This window comes from Sinocyclocheilus grahami, unplaced genomic scaffold (genome assembly GCF_001515645.1).
Source record: "Sinocyclocheilus grahami isolate Dianchi unplaced genomic scaffold, SAMN03320097.WGS_v1.1 scaffold368.1, whole genome shotgun sequence".
Lineage (NCBI taxonomy): Eukaryota > Metazoa > Chordata > Actinopteri > Cypriniformes > Cyprinidae > Sinocyclocheilus > Sinocyclocheilus grahami.
Window position 1 is genome coordinate 346,268 of NW_015505547.1, and position 15,608 is coordinate 361,875.

General features: G+C 37.1%; 1 protein-coding gene across 1 annotated transcript in view; it reads left to right on the plus strand.

Annotated features, from left to right (window-relative positions):
* The window catches only part of LOC107549301 (rap1 GTPase-activating protein 1-like), a 47,289-nt gene that overhangs the window by 11,191 nt on the left and 20,490 nt on the right, over window positions 1-15,608 (plus strand). Inside the window, exons 3-4 of the mRNA XM_016230341.1 lie at window positions 6,908-7,004; window positions 15,225-15,260. Coding sequence (XP_016085827.1) covers window positions 6,908-7,004; window positions 15,225-15,260 — 133 coding nt within the window. The remainder of the gene's footprint in view (window positions 1-6,907; window positions 7,005-15,224; window positions 15,261-15,608) is intronic.

Sequence of the window (15,608 nt, forward strand, 5' to 3'; positions counted from 1 at the left end):
ACACACACACACACACACACACACACACACACACACACACACAAACACACACACAGGGAATGTTTTGAGTTCAAAACAAGTTAAGCTCTATTGACAGTATTTGTGACATGCTGTCAGTTACCACAGAAAGTTATTGGACTTGTCAGAAGTTGCATTTGTAGTACAGCATTTACATTGGAAATCAATAGGACAAGGCATTTTAAAAGCAAAAAAGTGAAGATAGTATTTTTAATTTGTTTAAATGAATCCGCCCTTATAAAAATTTGTCATTTTAGCTGTTAGGTTGTCTAAATCGTTCTTTTAGGTAGATAAACCTCATATCATTCGAGACCCATAACTTTATTTCTGACCAGATCATGAACGTTTATGAGAACGGAATCAACAAATTAAAAGATCTTACTCAAAAGAAGGATTTGGTCATGAATCTTCCAAGACTTTGAATTGAATGTAATTTTATGGCACTAATGACACTATGACACTAAAGCCTGAGTCTCCAGTCAAGGTAATTGCATGGAAAACGTTCTATTCTGTTCTATTCTATTCTATTGTGTTCTATTGTGTTCTATTGTACTCCACAGATAAAAGTTGTGTATGTTTGTATCAACTTGAAGAGTGATTTAGCGGTTGTCTAAATCGTTCTTTTAGGTAGATAAACCTCATATCATTCGAGACCCATAACTTTATTTCTGACCAGATCATGAACGTTTATGAGAATGGAATCAACAAATTAAAAGATCTTACTCAAAAGAAGGATTTGGTCATGAATCTTCCAAGACTTTGAATTGAATGTAATTTTATGGCACTAATGACACTATGACACTAAAGCCTGAGTCTCCAGTCAAGGTAATTGCATGGAAAACGTTCTATTCTGTTCTATTCTATTCTATTGTGTTCTATTGTGTTCTATTGTACTCCACAGATAAAAGTTGTGTATGTTTGTATCAACTTGAAGAGTGAGTAACTGAATTGCCAGATTTGGGTGGACTATTCCTTTAGCCAAAAGCAGCACTTTCATCAGCAGGATGATTTGGTGGCTGTGAGGATATAGAAATATTGACATGAGAAAGAACAATTGGCAAAATGTCAAAACAGGTCCGATAAAGGGATGCAGAAACCTCAAACTGGATCAGAAGTAATAGATTCTGGGCTGATAACCCCAAAAAAGGCAAGAGAGGAGTGAGTCATAAAATGGTGTGAGAAGCCAGGGGGAGGGAAAGAAACAGAAAGAGTTGGGAGGATGAGAGGGAGAGAGAGGGAGGGAGCGATAGGAAAACCAGAGCTCTGTCTATCACCTGCCCATTTGGTTTAGAGCTGCAGAACCGATTGCTCAGCGCTGATTTGTCGTCTGTGCATGTGTACAAGTAAGTAATGTGTCTCTCTCTCTTTCTCTCGGTCACTCCATCATAAGATCGTCTGTCTTCTGCTGGTGTGGAGCTCAGGTAGTCGTAGTGGGAGGCAGTGAGCTGAAGAAGTGTCAGACAGTATTAGTGGAGCAGGTTGTGATGAAGACGAGTGAGTGGGCTTGTTTTGGGAGCATGGTGTTGTTTTTGGTAGCGGTCCACCGATACCATTTGTGGTGACTGTGTAATGAATTCTTACAAATGTTGGATATTTGTTATTTAGATTTGAGTGTGTTTCGTATATTAACTCCACTATTAATAGCAGCAAATGCAGGATGCTATAGCTGCACTAGGAACATCATCTGCATCTCTAGTTTTTGCATGTTAGTGATTTAGTAAATTCCTCATAGTTCACACTTACCCTAGGTCATAGGATTGAGTTTTACTTGTGTTTTGTGCAAATTGCAGATAAATGAACATACAGCATTTGTCATGTAATCTATTTATCTATACAGTGTTTATGCATGATTTTATCTTAATGCACACTCTGTTCTGTAGTTCTGTGCTAGTGTCAGATAGCTTATTGCTAATTCATGTAAACACAGTCAAATTAATTTGTATTAGCAGGTGCACCTGACCGACCCAGGGAGCAGCACTGTTTTGCATTTTCTGTGTGAATCCTGTAAATCTTTCTGCCTCCAGGTTTTCCTGAGCCTTTCCTAACCCTTGCCCAATGTAGGTCTTAAAGGGGTCTTTAAATTTCTATATTAGTGTTTTTATGTTGCTCAATTGATGGAGCATAGCACTAACAACATGCTAAGTAAATTTTACTTTTACACAAATAAGTTTAAACTGACGCTACCCATTAAAAGTTTGGGGTCGGTATGATTTTTTTTGTGTTTTTGAAAGAAGTCCCCTCACCAAGGCTGATTTATTAGGCGCTACACACAGATAAGAACAGCACAGTGTAGGTGAACATTTGTGACCCTGGACCACAAAACCAGTCTTAAGTCGCTGGGATATATTTGTAGCAATAGCCAAAAATACATTGTATGGGTCAAAATTATAGATTTTTCTTTTATGCCAAAAATCATTAGGATATTAAGTAAAGATCATGTTCCATGAAGATATTTTGTAAATTTCCTTCTGTAAATATATGAAAACTTAATTTTTGATTAGTAATATGCATTACTAAGAACTTCATTTGGACAACTTTAAAGCCAATTTTCTCAATTTTATTTTTATTTTTTTGCAGATTCCAGATTTTCAAATAATTGTATCTCGGCCAAATATTGTCCTATCATAAACCATACATCAATGGAAAGCTTATTTATTCAGCTTTTAGCTTTCGAAAAATGTATCCTTATGAGGTTTTGTGGTCCAGGGTCACATTTGTGGAATCAAGGATCAGAAAATGAAAGAATAATTAAATTTGTAGAGTAAATAGTTTTAGAGCTGTCTGGTGTAATGTTTTTCAAATGCAAATACGCACACTCACCGTCTCTATGGAAATGTCGCTTGCATTGTGTGTTTTGTATCAGCCTCTTGTGCCACATCTCAGTCAAGCTTGGCTTATGTGCTGTGACAAATCAACAGCTTGTACCGCTGTCAAAACTCCTCGATGACTTCAGGGGCTTTTCAGCACATAACCTGCCATCAGGCTAATGAAGTGAGTCAGCTCTGGCGATCCTCAAGAGGTAAAGATCTAACAAAACACTGCTGTGCCTTCGGTGACAGGACATGATGTTGCTGGCATCTGACATCCTTTTCAAGATGTGTCTCAGCCATTTACAACCGAAATGGCTTTTTGTCCTGCTGTCTAAGGTGACCTCAGTTTCATTTGGTTTTTAACAGTATGCAAATTGTCACTTTTCTGTGCAGCATGAGCAGATGCTTCACTGTTCTCCTTAGTTGGATGTCATGTGGTCCTCACATAGTCTTGTGATCTTCTGTGACCTCTGCACATAAGAGGTTCAGACCTTCAAGTAATAGTGTTACACACTGTAGCCAAAACAATGAATATCATCACAAATTCTGGTACACACTGCAGCATGTTTTGGTCAAAAACACCTTTTTGGGTTGATAAATCTGAAATTATTAGCATTTTATCAATAATGTTCTACTGAATCCCTCAACACTAGGGCTGTGCGATATGGACAAAAAAACCCTATCGCGATTTCTTTGATCAATTTTGTGATTTCGATTTTAATCACGATTTTGACACACACAGACATGTTTTACAGTCATAAATGCATTGTGTGAATTTGAAACATATTTCCAAAAGAAAACCAATTAGAGCTTTATCAAAAAGCTGTAACACGTCTCTAGAACAGACATAAGGCAAAATAATCACTAATTAAATGTGTAACAAAATGTCTCTAGAATAGACATATGGCAGAAGAGAAAAAAAAATCCCCCGTGTCCAGGGATTTTTTTTTGCCATGCATTGGTCATAGAGCTCTTTGTGGCGTTGCCTCAGATGTTGAACTAGATTTGTTGCGCCAAGTTCACACGTACTCCGTCTGCAGTGTGTATACAGTATGTGTATGCGGTGCAGAAGCAGCACGGACTCATTTTGCTTTCGCACAGGACGCGTTTGCAGTCCGCTCCTGATCCGCAGCTGTTTACCACAAACATAACATTTAGCCATTATTTTGATTTCAAATCCAAACGTTGTTTCTGAAAATGCTTTTTCAGCATTGTGATTCTCTTTTATCACAGTACAGTAATACAATCTTTCATAGACATATTCACGCTTAAACTCAATAAATATAACTTTGTTTAACTACCACCACGAGTGCCATCTATTATTGCCTTGTTTATCTAAAAGTGCACTTTTCCTTGTTTTAAATCTAGCCAAAAATCCATGTGTTGACTGTGAAACAGTAGACTTTAATTATATGCATTTATGGTGTAATTACTAAATTTCCGTGCCAATCCATGTTATTTTTTACCGCGAATAATGCGCTGTCACTTTTAGCGCGACAGCAGAAATAGATTCCGTGTGGAAACGATCGCAGCATGACTGCTGCAGACGCACCGCTCCTGGAGCGCACTGCCAGAGCGCAATCGCGTGCAGTGTTAACGCTCTGATCCGTTAACATGGGCGCAGACAAAATACGCACCACAGACGAAGTGTGTGAACCTGGCGTTACGTTTGTATGCCCGCCCGGTCTGTTCTGTTCTCGTGCTCCATTTAGGCGCGCTGCATTCTGATTAGTTCGGATAGCATACTGCGGGAGGTCGGGGGCGCGGAAAATCGTGCTATAAAGCGATTTAGAAATCGCACACACTCAAATCATGATTTTATGACGATTTCGATTAATCGCACAGCCCTACTCGACACTCTCAAATATCAAGACTCTTTTTTGGCATCTATAGGCACTTTCGTACCACGTAGTTCTAGGAACTAGCCAGCAGGGTGGTTCTTAGAGAACCAATTTCCCCCTCAGGCCGTTTTCCTGGTTGCATTTGCACGTCTTTATTCACGGCATTTACAAATGTCAACAACTGGTGAATGGAGGACGCCATGATCGGAGCTGTATTTGTTGTGTGTTGTGGGTTTCGTGATAACAGAGATGGAATGTAAACGCTCAATTTATGTGATCGAAAGAGCACGAAAACCTTACTAAAGGCCTGTTCACACCAAGGACGATAACTATAAAGATAACGATAAAGATATAGTTCTAAGAATTGTTCTCAATATTAAAGAATAGCAGAGTCCCCACCACAACTATAACGATAAAGACAAAGAGAAACGATATCGTTGGAATCACTTTCAAAACGATTTTTCTCCAGCTGATGAACGATAAAAAAATTAACAGCCAATCAGAATCCATCCTGCTGTAACAAGCTCAAGAATTTAAAGCTGCAAATGTGCGTCCGCTTAGAATAAACAGACGATATCGTTTGCTGGTGTGGACGCTAATATCGTTATCTTTATAGTTATTGTTCTTGGTGTACGATAACTTGCAGTGTTACATATCGAAGTTGAGAAAAGCACACAACGCTGCAGACAACAAGTAGTTAAATGCCGTTATCGCTGTTTTTCATGTTTGTGGAGTAAATTATTCTTTTTTGTATTTCTTTTTTAAAATGCTGGGTAGCCGGTGTTTCGTATGCGTTTGGTCAATCAATATACACCTACATCACTGGTAGTCCTTATAGAACTGTTTTAGATCCTATTCTGAAGTAGGAGCTAATTTAGTTCCCTCAAACGGAGTTCCTAGTTCCTGCTGTGCGAACACGCCAAAAAGCGGGTACTTCCACCAATAGTTCTAGGAACTATGAAAAGGTTCCTCTGGTGTGAAAACCCCTTGTGGTTCCATGAAGAACCTTTAACACTCATGGAACTTTTCCATTCCGCAAAACGTTCTTTATAGTGGAAAAAGGTTTCTATAGAAAAAATGGTTCTTTTAAGAACTGTTCACTGAATGGTTCTTCTGTGGCATTTATTTTAAGAGCGTACTGAATGCCTCAAACTACATTATATGATGTATCTGTAACTATAAACCCTGTCTTTCATAGATTCACTGCCAAGAAAGTTGCAAATCATGCCAAAATGCCATGAATCCAGTCACTAGTTCCTACTCAAAAGTGATCATTGTGGTAGAAGGGGAATTTGCAAACACAACTGACTTTTTTGAAAAAACCTGCCCACTTTGACTCCTGGAAATTGTGTAAGTCGGCCAATAACATTGGAGCTTGCCGTTTTGAGACTATCTTGCCACTTTTGTGTGCAATATCCGACAGAAAGTGCCTGAATGATATGCAGGCTTGCCATCTGAAGGTGCTTTCATACCGACAGTGAAAAAATCTCTCAAAGTCGCCCTCCAGAAGTCATCTCTCATTGAAAATGCTTTTCAATGCTTTCAAGCTGTTTATTTCAGGTATGTTAGACCAAACATCAAATTCCAACGTCACTATATTATATTTATGGTCCTGTTTTTATTAATTGCTATTAACTGTAGGTCCACCTCATGCAAAATTCAGTTTAATAATAAAATAATAATCTGGTTTCAGTCAGGATGAATAGATCATTATCAGCTCGTAAAACAAAGCACTAAAAACCGTTACGTGCCTTCAGACAGACATTCATATGTGTCCAGACTGGCATGGAGGAACAGATTGTGTGCCAAATAGCAGGGGAGTTTTAATTGATTTAGGATCGGCTGGTAAAAGTGACGTGAGCTGAGTGCAGTCGATGTGATGAGAAATAATGTGTTTGAACTGAGGCATTGGCTTGAGTCAAATTACCGGCCAGTGGAGGGAGGGAACAAAAACTAATGGCTTGATTCTACTCCATGCAGTGTGTGTTACTGAGCCGTACTCTTTCACAGTCTGCATTCACACACACACATACACATACACACCTGTGGCTTTTTCAGCATATTGTATTGCATACTAACTAATCAATTCCTTTTCAGCTGGAGCAGTCAGTGATGCTGAGCATTTCTAATTTGATCTTCTGAAGAACTCTTGTAACAAATGCGCCACTGTGAATGATATGATTGACTTGAGTTGTTAATGCTCCTGCTTTAGTTCTGAGGATTTTTGTTTGTCCACAGGAAACAAGATGGCAGAATCCCGCGAATATCTGACCCGTTAGAACGTCCTGGTCTGGGCAAGTCCTTTCCGCCATCACCTGCTCCGACTCTTCTAAAGGTTTGGCAGGTTTGAACATTTCACTCCTCTTTGCTCTAATCATGTTACATTCCAGCAGAGCCTTGGGTTCAGTCGGAGAAGTGGAAGGAATATCAAATGACTGCCTTCTCTCATTTATTTCTTCCTGCTGTTCACCTGTCTTTTCCTTTTTCTTGTGACAACCATCTATTACAAATAGATGTGCTGCTTCTTTTTGTGTGTGCATACTACATGTAACCTATTTTTCTTTTGATCATTTTGTTGATTTCTGTGGAAGACTTGATTTTTGGAGTGTCACAAAAAATAAAAGGATGAAATCAGTCATCTAATTATTAATTTAAAATGAAAAATGTACAATACTGTTTGTATTAAAAAAAAAGAAATTAATACTTTTATTCAGCAAGGATGCAATTAACTATTTAAAAGTGACAGTAAAGACCATTATAATGTTAAAAGATTTCTTTTTCAAATAAATGCTGTTCCTTTGAACTTTCTGTTCATCAAACCATCCTGAAAAAATGTATCATGGCTCCCACAAAATTAAGCAGCACAAAGGGTTTCACATCAGCATATTAGAATGATTTCTGAAGGATCAACACTGAAGACTGGAGTAATGATGTTGAAAATTCAGCTTTGCCATCACAGGAACATTTTAAAATATATTTCAAAAGAAAATAGTTATTTTAAAGTGCAATAATATTTCACAATATTGGTATTTTTACTGTTTTTTTTTAAAAATCAAACACGTAGCATAAGATTTCTTTCAAAAACATAAAAAATCTTACCGACCCAAAACTTTTGAACGGTATTGTAAATAAATAATCACTTTTCAAACACTTGGCATACTACAAAACACAAACGTATAACTTTTGACTGAATTTTATAAAAAAATATATATATTTTTTTGGTAGCCATAATATGCCAAAGGGATGTGTTTAAAATAAATTGAAAGTTGGTTGGTTAAACCAATTCTCTGTGGCAAATAGATGGAAACTATTAAAATAGATATTATTTTATGAATTCATAATTGATTCCTTCATTTTATTTTAGGCAGTCCTCGCAGTCCTCCACAGAAAGGATTCTTTTGTAATTCATGCTTAATCGGTGTGTCACCAGATAATTCTGCGCTCCAAGATTCCCCCTCAAGGACCAACATCCAAGTTTAACTTTAGAAATTATCCTTTGTTGAGGAACGGAATGCTAATTTGATCCAAAAAGAAATCAAAGCTCCTGCAGGCATCAAGATCTCCCGAAGAACTGCCAATTAAACACTTCAGTAGCTTTGGCATCTTTTAGTGTGAGCTGACCTGGTGGTGGTCCATTAGGGATCATTCAGGGAGGCTTTAAATGTATTTTTGAGGAGGTTCAGCCTCTCTCGTCTCCACTGACGGACCCCCACTGAGCAGAACCTCAAAAAGTACTGCTCATTTGTCATTTAATATTAAATGTCAAATAAGTCTTTAACCAGTTTTATTATCTGAAGATGAACCATCGCTAGCTCTTCTCCAGGGATACCTATTCCCCTCATTTAACACCCAAGTGCTTTTTAATTGAACCCATCCGTGTCTCTGAGCAGCTCTGAGAGCCATTAGCACAAGGGCTTCTGGGAGCCAGGAGGACTTAAGTGTCCGTGTTTAGGGATGTCCTAGAATCATTAGTGTCTCGATGGCATTGTGAGAGGTTGAATAAGATTAGCTCAGTCTAGATTGTGTAGTTAAGCATTTATGTATTTCACTAAGAGTCTCATAATGCAAGATGCTTATACAATCAGCTTAGCATCTTTGCAGAGCCACACTGGGATTATAATGGCTGTGAATTTAGTTTTAGCATGATCCAAGTGAAATTGGATTGTAAACAAGTTACCTTAGTGTGCATTTTTTTATTGAATGTTTATTGCCTGTGGATTATGAACTTTGCATTAGGGTTTTGTTGTATTCCCTAACTACTAATAGTAAGCAAGGTTGTATAATGCAAAATAAGGTTTTATTGTACACGGAGTTGACTAATTTGATTCAGAATTTAAAAATCCTAGGTATCTTATCAAATAAATATTGCAAATGGGTTCTTTTCAATATCTCAGTTGTTCCACTTGAGAGCAAATTGAGACTTTTAAATGGCAAATGTTTCCTTATATTTGTTTTTGGGCCCCTGAAAGCATTAAATGGACTAATTTATTCCTGTCTGCTGGCCTTCATGTCACAGCTCAAGATTGACTGAAATGGCATGGAAATGCATTAATAGTGCATTATTTTAATGCAGTGCAAGAGTAATTCATAACATGGCATTTACACCTCATTTACAATATTTGATGAGAAAATAACAACTTAAACAACTAGAGATTTTATCTGACATAACATAAGTTAAAGTACTAGAATTGCTAACACTAAAACTGAAATAAAAATAAATTAAAGCTAAATAGAAGCTAATAAAAATTACAAAAGCACATAACACAATGACTAAAACTTAAACTAGAATTAAAATAAAAACTGAAAATATAAACGAATAAAAGCTCATTCAAAATATTTATGAATAAATATTAATACAATATTTATTCTCTGTGCCAGATAAGCAACTGCCATCGAGATCCAGGTATTATAGACCATGTTGGTTGCTGACATCCCATTTCCTCACTTTTGACAATTTTCTCCTTTAAAAAATGCTGGTATTGAATAGTAAACACCTCTATAGTTTAAGAAGAGATCTCAAAATATTGCACATTATGCAAGAGATTTTAGAGATTTCAAAATGAAATCAAAACATTTCTCATCAGTCATGCTTTTTCCAAATTAATTATACAACTCTATACTATAAGTGAGCAATTGTCTCATTTCTATCTGTTTTTATTTGTCCTATGTAATGTTATGAGGAACATCTCAGACAAAGTTGACACTGAAATGAAAATAGATCTGAAAAAGTCTCAGCGACCTCTGAAAATTTTTATTTACCTCTGGGAACAGGCATTACATAGAAACCTGCCTCACAGGAATACAATTCTGGGTTTCCCATACCAATGCCTTCCAGAGTCTGTAAACACCTTGATCCTGGGGACAGGAGGGAGGATGATCCCAGATTCAGTGGTTTTGGATGCTACATTAAATTCCCCTGAATCCCAGAGCAATAACAGCGTTACAACAGGATGGTTTTACCACAACACCACCAAGCAACTTTTGTATGAAGATATTAGAAAACATAGAAGTTCATTTTGAATGAGGCTTACATCCAACACTAACCCAACTAACTTTGCTTTGGTTGCACATTATTCACTTTTATAGCCATTTTCGAAGCTGTTTTCTGTCATATTGCCTTAATAAACAGCCTGCCTGCCTACGACACTCATGCTGTTGTGGTATTTCTGTAATATGGTGTTGGCAAATGCATTATAATTGTGCAACATGGCCGTAATGTGACAACAGGAAGTCATATTATTTTTCAGCAACTGTGACATTGTCATCTTACCATTTTACATTTTTAGCCTGCTTTTAGAAGTATTCCTGACAGATACACTATAACATAATGGGAAATATTTGCAGCTATATATTACATTAGATATTTAGAGAATGAAGAAAGAGAAGCTTGCACATCAAAGCATAAACGCACAAAATCTCACCTGTTATTCTACAGTATTGCTATAACACTATTGAGGTAACATCATAAGGTCACTCGAAGGTCTTTGATTTAGATAAAAGAAAAAGTCATGAGATTTCACAGACCCGCTTGAGAAAGCATGCAAACCTTCATAAGCCAGTCATTAGGTATTTTCAAGTATTGAAAAGAGCCATTTTGACATTTTGATAATTGGTGATTTATGCAACAGTCTTTTGGACAATTTAATTGTGCAATTTTGTTATCGAAGATACAAGGACATTTTTTTTGCATGTCCTTTGGCTGGTGAATCTGAGGAGGCATGTGTGGTTTGAATGGGCATGACGCTTCTGGGCTCACACACACACACACACACACACACACACATCCATGTCACTTACCAGGCTGTTTCGTATGGCATGCTTGACTAGAATAGGGGAATTGGTGATTTATGCAACAGTCTTTTGGACAATTTAATTGTGCAATTTTGTTATCAAAGATACAAGGACATTTTTTTTGCATGTCCTTTGGCTGGTGAATCTGAGGAGGCATGTGTGGTTTGAATGGGCATGACGCTTCTGGGCTCACACACACACACACACACACACACATCCACATGTCACTTACCAGGCTGTTTCGTATGGCATGCTTGACTAGAATAGGGGAAGTTGTAGCAGATTGAGGAAGCTATCTGCCTTTTTCTTGCATTCCCCGCTGCTTTTCTCATGAGTAGAACATATGAAGATTGAGAGAAAGACTGTTTTTGGTTGCCGGTCACAGTTGTGTCTCTAAGGGTTCAGCTGATTTAATTGACTTCATCATGGCTAAGAGTATGTACAGGTTTCGCAGTCCAGCACTCACTGCCATGCACCACCGCAGGCGCTTCAGTGATGTAAGTAGACTTAATGTATGAAAGTGTGAGGAAAAATCAATCATAGTGAAATGTGTGAGTTTGTGTGTTTATATAGAAGGCCAAGTGTAAGATTGTAGACATAATGTGTTGGTGTAATGTGTGATTGCGTTACTTTTTACTGTAACGTGTGCTGATGTTTTACTTTTGATTTCGTTTTTAATTATCATTACCGATTATTCTCATAGATTTTTCCTCTCATGATGTAATTCAGTAATGAGAATCATGCTGTCTGATATTATCATTATGTATAAATACTTTACAGTTTGAATAATATCTTAGTGTATTTACAAGAGAATGTTTTGTTGCGTTATGGTAATTCAAATTTGGCAGAAAATTGTCATGAAAATGTGAATTTAAATTTCAATTATTGACCTTGTTTCAAAGATAATTGTAGATTTGAATTATGATCATATATTGATCGGATGGTTTTGAGTCATACATACTTTCATTGGATCTGTACAAAGTGTACTGTGCACGTTTGTGATGCAATAGTGTTATAGGATGTCTTAGTTGAGAAAGAATTCTCACTCTTATATTGAGAAATGTCAAATTCACTGCTTGGTTGATTCAGATAGAAATAGTATTTCTGTCAAGTGTACATTAGCTACATGTGAGAACCAGATGTCCCCATAATAATAGAAGAACTTGAAATGACCTTTATAATGGGACCTCCCAACAGTTAATCAAATAAGGAGACTAATTCATGTCTTAATTAAAATCTAAAACTGCACTAAGGTTTCCGGAAAGGGTTAGGTTTAGGGATAGGCTTTGGGTTATAAAGATATTTAACTGGGTGTATCTTAAACTTTAGGCACTCTTATGTCCCAGGGGTTGATTTATATTAAAATAGTATATTAAACAGATTTTGTATATCAAGGTTGCATCAAAACTGCCTCAGCAAACTTTTTATCATGTGTTCATTAATTATATTTGGTATACCTAGTTTTTTGTGTCCTATTCCCATGAAAATCATTGTAAAAACTGTAATAATCTAAAAAAAAAAAAAGTCAATTATTTTTAATAATAATAATAACAATACATTTTTTATAGTAATTGTGTGAAGATATTTTATATTAACTTTTCAAAAATGGTTTGTTTTAAGAAAGCTCTCTAAACGTCAACAGGCATGAAAGTGTCCATTGTTAAATAAACACCCAGTTAGATTAAAGGGGTCATATGATGCTGCTAAAAAAAACATTATTTTGTGTATTTGGTGTAATGAAATGTGTTTGTGGTTTAAGGTTCAAAAAACACATTATTTTCCACATACTGTACATTATTGTTTCTCCTCTATGCCCCGCCTTTCTGAAACGCTGTGCTCTTTCCATTTAAAATTAGAGGCAACCACTGCATTTTAATCATGATCCAAACAAAGATGCTGCATACATGCAACATGAGCAGTTTTTAATAATAAATAAAAAACAGCGGATGAGCTGAATGAAACGCAGATTCACTCTCTGCCAGCAGGTGGTGCTTAAGCCCTTTCCTTGGTTTCCGCTGTAAACAAAGGAGCGCTGCACTTATGAACTTTAATATGCATTATACAGAGGCAAGATTAATAAAAACAATACCATCTAAACTTTTCTAAAGACAGTAAGTTCACCTCAGACATGCATTCATATAAACTCCTACCCCTAAATGAATCGCGATTTGTTTAGCATCTCAACCGATTTGAATCGTCACATATTTGAATCGATTTTCAACCGGCTCACAGTTAATCGTTACATCCCTAGTGAAAGCCGATCCGGCGATCCATAGTGCGAAGTTGATGTATTTCCTCAGCGACCACCACGGATCAGAGGCATGACAAAGCAGATATCGTCCCCTTTTGGAAGACCAAACAAAGTAGTTTCACTTTCACAACAAAACACACAGCGCATTCACGACATGGCGGCCGTGACAACAACAATACTACAGCGAGAATAAAAGTTACGCCTTCTTTCTTTGCGTGAACATTTGGGCGGCGTTATGCAAATCTTGCCACATCGTGACGTAGATATGTGGGGGCGTGTTAGAATGAGACGTTTTAGGTAGGCGTGGCTGACTCTTAACTTTTATAAAGAATATCTCTTTGGATTTGAGACTTTAGTCTTTGCAACTTTACAGATCATCTTTATGCACCAAGAACTTGTAACACTCCAAAGAGAAAGAAAAAATCGCATCATATGACCCCTTTAACATAAAAACAACAAGTAAATTGTAAGTCACCACAAATGTGTGTGTGGTGTTTGTGTTTGATGAATCAGCAAGCCATATGGAGAAACACATTGAAGTTCCAGTTTCAGTACAGCGCTTTGTTATATTGAAGTCATTTAAGGTACTCTGAACTGTGTAAGTGTGTATTATATAAGTGCAAGTTCACAACTGTGTATGTTTGATTTCTTGTTGAGAGAAATCAGTTACTGGCAAGGATTTTGCAGAGTCCTACCTGACTCTGCAGTCTTATCAGCATTAAACATGAAAAATGGTGCTGCATTCTGACAAACTAGATTTTTAAAAATCTTTTTAGTAGTGTTTGCCTTTGCAAAATTTGCTGCCAAGTTGCCAGGGCGTTGTTATGTGTTTGCAGGGGTGTTCTGATTGGCTGTGGTGTTGCTGTTAAGTTACAGGGGTGTTCTGATTGGCTTTGATGTTGCTATGTGGTTGCTAGGTCATTGTTAGATGGCTGTGTGTTCTGATTGGCTGTGGTGTTTCTGTGAGGTTGTTAGGACGTTGTTAGATGGTTGTAGGTATGTTCTGTTGCTAAGAGGTTGCCAGGTGGCTGTTGTGTTGCTACAGTATGTTATGTTATCCCTAAAATGTTCATTTTTTTAACTTTATTTTATCATCTGCCAGGGAAAACCCATTGACTTAGAAAGTGCAGGATGAGTTACGTTTAGTATTTAGGGTAGGGTTATATGTGACATAAGTGTCAATTTTTTGAAATTGAGATTGATATATCTGAATAAATAAGCTTTCCATTGATGTGTGGTTCAATATTAGGACAATATTTGGCCGAGATACAACTATTTGAAAATCTGGAATCTGAGGGTGTAAAAAAATCTAAATATTGAGAAAATCTTTAAAGTTGTCCAAATGAAGTCCTTAGCAATGCATATTACTAATCAAAAATTAAGTTTTGATGTATATATGGTAGGACATTTTCAAAATATCTTCATGGAACATGATCTTTACTTAATATCCTAATGATGTTTGACATTACATTTTTTTTTATAATTTTGACCCATACAATGTATTGTTGGCTATTGCTACAAATATACCTGTGCAACTTAAGACTGGTTTTGTGATTCATTCAGGGTAACATATTTAAATGCAAAGCATTAGCAAACATGCTAATAAGCAGGCAGTGATTTCTGAACAACGTTCCCTTTAATTCATATACGTTCTTATGGTTTATTTTGAGCTGTGGGCTCAATGATATGACACTGCAGCTGTAGCTAGTCAGGTCACATCCTTCATACGCACAGCTGCTCTGTCTCCGTGCTAAATTATGCTGTTTCACAGTCTTCATCTCCCATTGAGATGAACCATATGATAGGGAGGAAGGACATCTGATCGTCTGATGCACTGTTGATCATAGGATCAAGGCAGGGATCTCCGTCCATTACTGCAAAGCCACTGTCACTGAGAGAGCCGAGAGTCGTTCTCATGTTAAGTGGACTCACAGACTGTCAGATCTCACTCTTTCTCATTGTGTTCATCCTCCTCTCTCTCCCCCTCTTTTATCTGTTCCTCCTGGTTCTCAGACATCAGATATATTTGCAATGATAGAGCGAATACAGGTGAGAAGTCCACATTTTCATCCGGTCTGTGCAACTTAAGACTGGTTTTGTGATTCATTCAGGGTAACATATTTAAATGCAACGCATTAGCAAACATGCTAATAAGCAGGCAGTGATTTCTGAACAACGTTCCCTTTAATTCATATACGTTCTTATGCTGGTTTATTTTGAGCTGTGGGCTCAATGATATGACACTGCAGCTGTAGCTAGTCAGGTCACATCCTTCATACGCACAGCTGCTCTGTCTCCGTGCTAAATTATGCTGTTTCACAGTCTTCATCTCCCATTGAGATGAACCATATGATAGGGAGGAAGGACATCTGATCGTCTGATGCACTGTTGATCATA